The sequence below is a fragment of the Drosophila suzukii genome, chromosome X, assembly GCF_043229965.1.
Source record: "Drosophila suzukii chromosome X, CBGP_Dsuzu_IsoJpt1.0, whole genome shotgun sequence".
Taxonomy (NCBI): Eukaryota; Metazoa; Arthropoda; class Insecta; order Diptera; family Drosophilidae; genus Drosophila; species Drosophila suzukii.
In genome coordinates, this window is record NC_092084.1 from 14215349 (window position 1) to 14226872 (window position 11524).

The window sequence follows — 11524 nt, forward strand, 5'->3', positions numbered from 1 at the left end:
AGATCGGCAGAAATCGTACCGCTACCGCCCATCTTTGGACCCGATCACGCAGCGCCGCCCGAAGAATCCGCCGCCGGCGGCCGAAGCGCCACCCGGCGAACCGCCCACCGATGACGAGCCACAGACCCCGCCCATGCCGCCCCCACCCCCGCGGATCGGCAGCAGCCAAGCGGGCAGCAGCGTGCTGATAATGACGCCCGACGAAATCATCGAGGCCTACGAACGCGCCCTGCAGGTAGAGTTGTCGAACCCGGACAAGAAAAAGTATCGATATTTTCAGTTCGTTACTGATCACTTAATCGATAAATTTCGAATAGCCGTTTATCCCTACACCGAAAGAAAAATGTACATGAACTTAATTTCGATGATGTTGATGGATCAAGTTTGTCGATCATGACAATCGATATATTTGATATTTTTAGTTTGATCGTAATGATAGCCACTGTAAAGGTAAAAGTTTTAATGATCTTATGATATTGATGGATCAAATTCATTAAAAAGTATAAACAAATTCAGATTGACCAAATAAGTAAAAAAGTAAGACAAAAGTTTACTTCTAAAGTAGATAGAAGATGCATTTTTTTCGATAACGTAAATAGATCAAAAACGATATATTCGATAATTTCAGTACGATCTAATCAATAAGTGAACTGTCTAGGTTACTGATTAATCAACAGATCATTTATTTATTTAAGAAAGGTATATGAAGTTTAATTTGATAATCTTGATAGAAAACGATAAGAAAAAAAAATATATTTTCAGTTCTATCAAATTATCATAAGAAAAGGAATAGATTAGCGGAAAAATGTAGGGTAATCATTTTAGAAAAAATTGGCAGTGACTTCGAAAACCCAAAGTTGGGAGTTAAAAACACACTTCATAGCACAAATATTTAAAGAACTTTATAAATAAATTAATTGAATTTCACTAATCACTATAATTTAACTGTTTTTTAAAGAACTATTTGTGATCTCAATGTCAAAACTAAAAAGTATAATTTTTTGACGATATGTGCTTTGATTTTGCTAATTAAATATTTAAAAAAACCTTTTGATATACCACAATTATCTAATGTAAAATTTAACAAATAATTAAGAACTAACTTATTAGCACTATTAAAAATATTATTTTTTAGCCGTTTCTAATACCAATGTTAAAACTTGCCAACTGATCGAAACATTCATCATCGAGTAAAAAATAACATTTTAAGACCATATGCGGTTCCAATTTCATAGTAAGAAAGTACAATCAAATTAAGTCAAAGTTAAATCTTAAAAATATCTTTTGAGAGAAATTTATTAATAGTTAAAAGCAAACTTATTAAAGTAATTTAAACTAAAATATTATGATTCGACCGTTTGAGATCCCAATTCCGCCAGAGATATGGAGTGGAAATGGGAACACGGTCGTGGTCGATAAGTAATCGAACTCTGACAACCCTACTGTACCGCCCCCCTACCCCGCAGGAGGGGCAAGACGACGGAGAGGCCGACGGAGAGAAGAAGGGCAAGTCGAAGCGCTGGCTGAGCAGGCCGATCAGTGTGAAATCGACGCTGAGAGCGGTACGCGACGGCCTGCTGTTCGTGGTCGGCGGTTTCCTGCGCTTCCTTCGACGACTAGACATGCACGGCGGCGGTACCGGCAACAATATCAACTTCGTCGAGGGGCTGATCGACTTTATGGCGGGATCCCTGGGCGGTGCGGCCCAGGTGTACGTCTCGCAGCCCCTCGACACGGTCAAGGTCAAGCTGCAGACCTTTCCGGAGGTATATCGCGGCATGTGGGACTGCTTTGTGAGCACATACCGCAAGGATGGCATCCTCCGTGGCCTATACGCCGGTTCCGTTCCGGCCGTATTCGCCAACGTGGCCGAGAACTCGGTCCTGTTTGCCGCCTACGGTGGCTGCCAGAAGTTCGTGGCCTTCTTCGTCGGCAAGGAGACCTCCGGCGAGCTGACCACCGTAGAGAACGCCTGCGCCGGCTCCCTGGCCGCCTGCTTCTCCACCCTCACCCTCTGTCCCACGGAGCTGATCAAGTGCAAGCTGCAGGCGCTGCGCGAGATGAAGCACTTCGTCGAGCCGGCCCATCCGGAGGACATGCGCACGCCCTGGACGCTCACGCGTTACATCTGGCGTACCGAGGGTGAGTACTATTATCCCGAAACATATTCCATGTCTTCCCTATTTTTTATCTCACAAAACTATAATATTCGGTTGAATATGGGTAGGAAAATATTTCTGTAGGATTGAACAAACTATTAGTATTTCATTATAATAGAACCCATATCTTAGTATCTGAACCTTGAAAAAAATTTCATACAGAGACATGCTTTTAAATAAGTAAAAATTACATTTTATGGGCAAAGTATCCAAACTATATTAACTTTCATTACAGTAAAAACCAAATATTACTATTTCTGTCTCAAACAAGTGATGGTTTTAGTGGGTCTGATAATGGTTTAAGTATCTGTTATTTGCCATTCATATATCTAAACTATATAAAAGTATCGTTCAATATCACATAAGTAACAAACGATTATGTTAATTTTTGCGAAAAGTGAATTAAAAAATCGTGAAATACATTTAGGAAGTATTTTTTAAACCTAAAATAAAAGTTTTTTGCAAGCTACTATGAAGAATGCAATACTTTGGGATCTATATATGTATAGGAATTATTAAAAAATTCATGAATGGCATCCATGTTTATTGTTTCGAATGCTCACTGTGGTTAGTAAGATGTAAATGCCAAAGTAAAATTAACACATTGACACTTTAGTGTCCATTATGATCGCATTTATCCCTGAATATTTTGGGGGGCGTAGCCTTGGGGATTCGGGAAAGCTTTTGTTACTCTCGACCCTCAAGTGCTCCGATTAGATTATCTCCGTGCGGCTTTCGGCGATCTTTTTCTTCTAATAATTCACAATTATCGCATCGCAGTGCGCGATATAAACACAGATACGCATCGCACCCATACAAAGGCACGAGTCCACATGGTTGGGGATGGGATCACTTGGGGTTGCCGGATCAGTTGGGGATCTGCTGCCGATCTCTTGCCCCAAATGGGCAATAAGGCGGTAGAATTCAATTTTGGATTTAAATATTTTCTATAAAATATTCAAAATATTATATTAGCAAGAGGGTATCATAGTTTGGATAGATAGTTTTAATACCCATTCAAAATTTACGTGTTCGATTAGATATTGGTGAGATTAAGTTTGAAACCACAAAATTTTAAAAATGATTATTTTTAATTTAATGAAAAATTGATTTTTTGTTAAAAATGATGTGGAAACTTTCCATCACAATTGAAATTTAATATTTAAAGCATTCAAAATTCCTGTAGTTTTCCATTTCTTGCTGATTGAATTACAAAGCATTAATTATGAGCATATAACTTCAACATAAGATGACTTAAATAACGAGCTGAATGCCAGGGTAAAGTAATGCGATCGGGGAAAAACACTGAACAAGTTGCAACCTTCAAACAGAAACTGTGAGAAGTAGACGTTTAAATATCTTCGAAAATATAACAGAAAATTTTAATCTTTTGAAATAGACAACTTAGGATTTAAATTGAATTTGTAAGGGCCATAAAAACTGATGAAATTCTCTGTATTATTTTTCCTGTTAATACAGATTAAGGAACTATAAACTTTTTATGAGCGAAACTGTCTGAAACTTAATCTTTGCACATAAATGAAGTAATTTTGGAATGTTTTTAAAGATGCCTAGAACGCATATGTCTGTTATATATATGTCCTATAATATATATTTAAAAGGTTAGGACTTTTGAAAATCCGTTTAATAGGTCTGTAGTAATCATGTACCATGGGCACGGTTAAAATTTTATGCTGACGCTTAAAAATAGCAATAACAGGAAGCATAAGCCATAGAAAAGCAGCTAAGGCTATAAAACGCTTGTCAAGCGATGAATTTTGTAATACCTAGACGCTAATCAAATCTAATCGAATTCGAGAAGGCTGCCATTACTCTCGTTAATTTCTGAAACATAAATAATGAGTATTTACTACGCAGATTGCGAAAAGCGAATTAGGGATTTCTATGGAAACTGATAAGACTGTTCATAGCCATAGCCTCGCGGCTGAGAACATGCCACGCATCATAGTGACGTAGTACAAGATAGCCTTAGTTATATACATATATGTTCGGAAAACAGGGATGGGGAAGTGCAGTTGTGGATAATGCACATGGTTGGGCCACTATCAGTCAAGTGGAAACTTTTCTGAAACGCTCCGCGATTGACAGCCTCAAGTCGGCAGATCATGAGCACGTTTCCGTTTCGCCATTGATTGATGTCCGATGTCCGTTTAAGTATAGATAGATAGTCCCGTCCTCACGTGCCAATCTCCATTCCTGCTATCTTCTGATTTTCCACTGGCCTGACTCTTTAACCCATCTTCTCCGCAGGCATTCGAGGATTCTATCGGGGATTGAGCTCCACGTTCCTGCGGGAAATGCCCGGCTACTTCTTCTTCTTCGGCAGCTACGAGGGCACGCGGGAAATACTGCGACGGTGAGTGCAACAGACGTCCTTAAAGGATGAAAACCCTAGATCTAGTATAGCTATAACTCGAACGAACTGGGAATAACAATATTTCCATAATTCCTTTAAGTTTTTGGAACTGCCGCCACAAATTGTTAGAATCACTTGATTGAATAGACTTGATCACTGATTAAGAGATAAAGAAGTTCCATTCAAATTTCCAAAATGTAAACAATTGTAAAAATATATTTAGTAATTTACAGAACTAGTTAAAACAATATTTTACAAACTAGACAAGTCCAGAAACACACCACGTAAGAAACACTAAGCAAAGGTCATTATTAAATTCACATAATAACAATTATGAATTCTACGTTTTTACCTAATTTAACAACTTAAAGTCTGGTTGTACTAAAGGCAATTGCCTAGGATCAAACTACAGTCCAACTTTCATAACTCGAACTCTTTTAAAGTAAAGGTAAAGTAAATTTGAAAACCTGAAGTTTCCTGAGTTATGGAAAATCGACTATGTATATTTATCATTAGTTTATCCGGCATGCATCTACCTTGAATTATCTTTGTTTTCCCCGGCAGCGATGATCAAACTAAGGACGAAATTGGACCATTGCGTACGATGATCGCCGGCGCCATTGGAGGCGTCTGTCTGTGGACGTCGACGTTTCCGGCGGACGTGATCAAGAGCCGGATCCAGGTCAAGAACCTTAACGAGAGCATGTTCGCCGTGGGAGCGGACATAGTGCGGCGCGAGGGTGTCCTGGCTCTGTACCGTGGTCTGCTGCCATCTGTCCTGCGCACCATTCCGGCAACGGCCACTCTGTTCTTGGTCTACGAGTACACCAAGCGGGCGATGAGCGCCACCCTCTGACCACCTCATCTTCCAAAAAGGGTCGCATGGAGCGAGACGCTGTGCTAGTAGTTGTGGGCTTATGGCGCGTGGCCGCGGGCGGTCATTATTAAATATTCGATAATTATTCCTTTTTTTTCTAGATAATTAATAGATCGTAGTGTTGTGCCTGTACAATGTTCAGATAATGCTAATGACTGACTAATATCCAATTTATAGCCGTTTTTCATTCCGTTGGTTGTTGGCAGTTTGTTCTTCCGTCTTGCTCTTCTTAAGGCTAAGGTTCCATTTGCAGCTGCTAATTCTGACGATGGTGCACTAAATCTTGGCCACTTGGCTGAGGCGGCGTCTAAGGAAATCCTGGCGGTCCGCAGCTGTTTCCAGCTCTCGCCACTCGTGCCAATAGATCTAGACGAGGCAGAAAATAGTTAGACGATTATATAATGATGAATAAATAATAAAGTGTAATGTATAAAAACATCTTTAAGATCAAAATGGTTGTGTGTAATATAAAGAGGGACAAATGGTTGGAATGCTAACTTAGTTTTGGAAAACATTGCCCATAAAGAAGCACTTACCACCAGGGGCTGATGTCCCAACTGCCGCAGCTGCTTTAACTTCATTTCCATTTGCCCTGTGAAGCGCTCCTTGTCGCGGATCACGTTGTTCCAGCCCGCGATAACGATGACAACAGTGGCCACCTGATCATCCGCCGCCTTTGTCTCGCCCAGCAAGTGCTTGCGGGTTAGAATCTCTCCGCTGTAATCCTGGCAGGCCTCTGCGTCCAAGGGCAAAACCTTCTGATGGCGGTGGTCGTAGCAGAGCACCAAGTCGCATCGATCGTATTGCGGCAGGATGTGCTTGAAGGTCACAGGTCGGTGGATCAGAGAGATCGCCTCCCGTATTTCCATCAGAATGCGATCGGTGCTGTTTAGCTTAAAGCGTCCGTCCCGCTGGGGGATGTACTGCGTGTATAGGCGGCCCATCTGCTGCCGCTGCCGATCGGTGAGCAGTGCTCCCTGGTACTCCTGCGGGCCGAGGAGACGAGCGAACCCGTCCAGGTGGAAGTACTCCCGCCCAGGTAGTCCGTTGCGGTAGGCGTGCTGCACGAGACGCGGCTCCAGCGCCACGCCAAGCAACTCCACGTCGTAAACCCCGCGCATTGTAAGAAACTGCAGGCAATTGCTAAAACAGCGAGGATGACGCAGTATCTCCTCCATCCGCTGGCGCAGTAAATCGGGCAGCCTTTCCGCCAAACGTCGATCCACCCCAGACGAGGTGGTAATATTGAACAGGGCCATTACCAAGCAGATGCGCTCAACATCCTTCAAGCGGGCGGTGTCCAATTCGCGCTCGAATCTCAGCAGAATGCGTTCCACCAGCGAATCATTGCAGGTCTGCAGTTCGCAGCCCAGGAGCGCCATGTGCAGGCAAGCGAGTAGCGAAACCCGCTCCACTTGGGACTCCAGGGCGCTGAGCAGCTCTTTGAGCGCCTCCACTTGAGGCAATTTGCTGCTGTAGCGCAGAACTTTGAGCAACGCCACCAGGGGAATGTCCTCCACGGTGTCCAGCTCGCTGCCCAGCCTTTGGTAGATTTGTGCCAGCAACTCCGGATTTCTGATGGGGGTCTGCGTCTTGAAGAAGCCCATGGCCATTACGCCCAGCTCGGGCAGGGTCATCTGGTCCACACAGCGGGCCAGATTTAGCTCAAAGTCAAACATCTCGAAGACGGGTCGCCGCAGCAGATTGCACAGAAACATGGAGTGGACAAGCTGCTCGGGCGGCAGTTTGCGCAACTTGCGGCCAAGCTTCTTGACGGCTAGCCATACGTACTCCCCGATCCTGACCAGACCCAGGCGATACCAAGCGTCGCTCACGAGCAGCAGCTGCTCGCTGGACCAACGCTCGATGCGCCGACAGCACTCGATGTCCAGGGTGTTCCACAGTTCCATGTAGTTGTGGGTTTTCGTAGATTCCGGTGTGGGCAGCTCGGCTAAGGCGCTAAGCGATCCCACGAGCTGTTCGTCCGTGAGGCGGTGCAGCTGCTCGCAAAAGAAGCGAGTGAATTCGTCGTAGCGGGCATCGCTAATTTGCAGTTCCAGCCGGATGCAGTGCCTCACCAGGCCGAGGAAGTCGGCGTACAGATCGGCAGGATTGGCATTTCCAATTGGTGGCCGCATGAAGCCCTCCGTGGCAGGCAAATCCTGCCAGGCGGAGTCCCGGGGACGCAATATGGCGTAGGGTTTCAGGGAATCCATGAGGATCCCGTGGGCAAACTGATTCTCGCGATCAGCGAAAATCCGCGCCTGCGCAACGTTTGTGGTGCACAACTGGCGGCCCACGCGCCCCACACTGCGCCAGAGGCAGTGCGTCCTTGTCCACATGGCTGGGTTCAGATCTTCACTGTTAATTCACTCAATTCAATCGAATTTCAATCAAAGGCGCGTTATGAAAACATTTGTCGAAAAGCAGGCCGGCTAATCAGCTGATTTCGTACAGAGTTGCCCGAACGACGAAAAAATGTAGAGAAAAATCAAAACAAAAGTACTCTGCCCACTGTGCTCGCCTACTATCGATATCGATATAAAATAAACTTGGGCAACGTTGATCTGTTCATTGATCAATGATAAACGATTAGAAAGTGTATTTTCTAGACAAATTATAACAAATAAAATATTATTATCATTTGTATGAACTTTATTAGCTTCCTAGTGCTACAATAAACATCGTTTAATAGAATGAACAAATCACATCACACCATCTTCTAGTTGGAAACGTGTTATTATAAATGTTTATACCCGCTAATCGTAGAGTAATAGTGGGCTTCGACTGCTAGCATCATTGTCTAATGTTTAAGTCTCATGCGAGGCGTTTACACTACAGGAAGAAAGCGTTTTCGACCTTATAAAGTATATAAATTCTTGATCAGCATCACTAGACGAGCCGATCTAGATTTGTACGTCCGTTTTCCGTGTCTACGCAAGCTATAGTCGACGGCCGCGGCTATCAGATACCCCTAACTCAGCTAAGAGGAGTGCGAGGGAGATGGAAATATGAAGCTTCAAAGCGACTGTTCCCAAGGTTGCACACCACATCACTGCGCCACGCAACTTCGATTCCTGTATAAAAGTATATAACTTTTTAATGAATGGTCCGATGTAAACAACTTTTGGCGTGTAGATTGATAATCAAAACAAAATCCCATCTAAGCACTTTTACACAATATTTAAAATGTTTGCGCTAGACAGGTTTTAGCGTTATTAGCGTTAGTGGACGTGGCACCCTGCTAAAATAAACTTGCGCACGAACCCATGGAATCTACATTGCTAATTCCAAAATTCCAGCTTTTATAGTTTCCGAGATTTCAGCGTTTATACGGACGGACTGGCAGACGGACATGGATACTTCGACTCGGCTAGTGATCCTGATCAAGGATGTATATACTTTATAGGGTTGGAAACGCTTCCTTCTTCCTGTTACTTACTCTCCTAATATCCTTTTACTCTTAGAATAACGGATTTTAATATTCTAGCTTCGTTGTTTTTGATTATATTCTTTTTCGAATAAAATTACTCTTTAAACGGACGACTATATCATACAGCTACCTTAGGAACGATCTGAAACAATTGTGAAATATTCCAAGTTTAAGTCCTTCATGCTTGCCTTCAGTGGTCTGACTCGGCAATGCGTTCAATTTAATGAGAACTCCCATTCAACCGACCTACGAATGATTTTGGAATCACTTATGCAAGGACTAGTATCTGTGGAACGATGACCTCGAGAGCTGCACTGACCATTCGCATTAGCAGAGGCGGTAGCTCTTTATCTTTTATTGATTGTTGACTAGTCCTAATTGCAACGGGTAAGAACGAGGTTTTTCCGTTTAGCTTTGCTATGATTTTTATATCGGACTCCCTGGAAGACCATTTTCTTGCACTCGGATGTCGGGGTAGAGTCTTTACTTAGCACTTTTGTATTATACGGACACTAAAATGTTCATTCCAACTTCATATACCAAAGCAGAAATTAAATTGACTTCGATAGTTCAATGGTTAAATAGCCTCGGTTTTTGGAACCAACTTTAAATCAAATATCTTCTAAATGGGAACGCTTGAACTCTCAAATTCAATCTAATACCTTGGTAGTGTGTAAGCTAGTGATACTATGACATGTGTATTGGGGAGTCATGCCCTAGACCTCTGCATTCCGTCAATACGTTTTTATAGTCTTTCCATGTTAAAACCTAGTACTCACATCGACGGATCACGCGAGCTAACCATAGGAGTGAGCGGGTGGCAAATACGCGGCTAGCGCTTTTCTTCGGGTCTGTTTTTCAGCGGGGTACTCAGATGAGCTAAGGAAATACCAGAAAAAATACCAGATTTAGGGAGTGAATTTCAATAAACGCAGTTAGCCGCGGCTTAAAGAATAAGAAATTTAATCTTTGGCGGTGTTCGTGCAAAGGGAAACTAAAAATTAAAAATGGAAGGAAAACCCCAAAATCGAATGCAGGAGGTCAGTGCAGATGAAATAGGACGCCTAACCCATTATTGCCCATTATTGTGGGATTTCACCGGCAAGAAGCAATACCACAACAGGGCAAATCGGCAGAATAGTTGAAGTGCTGGAGGAGATCCACTAGAGAATCCCATTGGGAAGGAACATGCCGAGTGGGACTTAGCTCCCTACTTGGACCTCCTGCCGGACGGGACCACGCAAAGAAAGTAAGATCTGGCCAAAAGAATTTGGTTGCGTTGTACTAATCGAAGTATCCAGTAATACGATTTCCGACGAGCTGCCCATTCGGAAATCACTGGACTCCACCACTCCACCCCAGCCACTTTTCAGCTAAAGCGGAACTGGAAAGAAGAGGAAAAGAGACAGCTGAAGGAGCCATTACCAGCCATAGCCAGGATGCTGGGCGACTTCCTCCAGCATCAGCGGAACTCCCCCCTTCCCAATCCGGCCCCCACTCACTCAAGGCCCATGTTGGTATATTGTGAATCGGAGATGGACTGCTGATGGAGCGGAGAAGATAGCGAAGCGTCCGCCACACGAGAATAAAGCCTTAAACTATTAATTTACACAAATAACAACATCCGTAGAACATTCCAAGTACATTTATTTAATTGTGTACCAGCAGATTCGTTAACAAAACAAACCCAGCTGATTGACAGTAAGACCATGCTGCATGCATTGCTGGTGAACTTTGAAAACTTCGGTCACACTACAAAGAATACGATTTTTCGACTAGACAACGTCTAAGCCTATCTGAGTACTAGGCTTAATGGTTTGGTCCTTCGCTTGCGAGCAATTCGCTTCAAGAAATCTTTGTTCTTCGTGAGTTATGCTAACAGCCAACGACTTAACAGTGACATTATTAACACATTTGGTACTGGTCCTTCGGTGAATATGTTATTTTTGTACAGTGAATCCTGATATCAAGAGATTGTGGGATCAAAGTGTTTTTCTAATCGTTCTGCTCTATCAGGGCCAAGGAACGGCTTTGCGTTTATAATCAAGACAATCGTTGACCTAAGTACTGGATCAAAGACCATTTAGTCATCATAAACTGAATTTGCTTACCTGGAAATCAAGGCGCGGTTGGATAATATAATTGCTTAGTACTCGATTCCATCAACACAGAGAGTGCAAATTTATGATTGAGGCCCGAGTTGGTAAACTGAGAGCGGAAGTACTTCGGAAGTTTAAAGAAAGAACCACAGTAACTAATGAGGTTGCTGGTCAAAACACAACTTCAACAAAATAAACTGCCAAATTGGTTTCGGCACACAAGGGGTTAAGTACTCTCCCACTGTGGTAAGTGCAGAAAAGTTGTATTGGTGTTATCTTGACTTTAATCGATAGACGGGTTGGTTCCTTCTCTATTATTTTCAGCAAGTCACAGCTGTTTGACATTCACATGTCATCGAAGACCGCCATTGTTGTCGAGCAATGGGCATTGCTGCCACTCTGCTAGAAGTCTTTTGACATACGACACTTAAAGGGGAAGCGCTGGCTTCACTTTATTGTCTTCCATCAATGTTAATCTGTTTACTTATCTTTAATCCGTTTTATTTAAACACGTTGTTTAGCTGTTTGGCATTCACTTGTCAACGAGGGCAGCCATTGTTTTTTTACGATTAAAGCTGC

General features: G+C 43.1%; 2 protein-coding genes across 2 annotated transcripts; one reads left to right on the forward strand and one right to left on the reverse strand.

Moving 5' to 3' along the window:
* Positions 1–1521: 1521 nt before the first annotated feature.
* LOC108018858 (mitochondrial ornithine transporter 1) lies at positions 1522–5583 on the forward strand. Its single transcript, XM_036819910.3, has 3 exons — positions 1522–2142; positions 4431–4536; positions 5101–5583. Exons 1-3 carry the CDS (start codon positions 1623–1625, stop codon positions 5390–5392), a joined length of 918 nt encoding a protein of 305 aa, XP_036675805.3. The 5' UTR covers positions 1522–1622; the 3' UTR covers positions 5393–5583.
* LOC108019158 (FAST kinase domain-containing protein 5, mitochondrial) lies at positions 4724–7865 on the reverse strand. Its single transcript, XM_017086909.4, has 2 exons — positions 5950–7865; positions 4724–5779 (listed from the first exon to the last, which is right to left on the reverse strand). The coding sequence occupies exons 1-2, from the start codon at positions 7753–7755 to the stop codon at positions 5690–5692; spliced, it is 1896 nt and encodes a 631-aa protein (XP_016942398.2). The 5' UTR covers positions 7756–7865; the 3' UTR covers positions 4724–5689.
* Positions 7866–11524: the final 3659 nt, after the last annotated feature.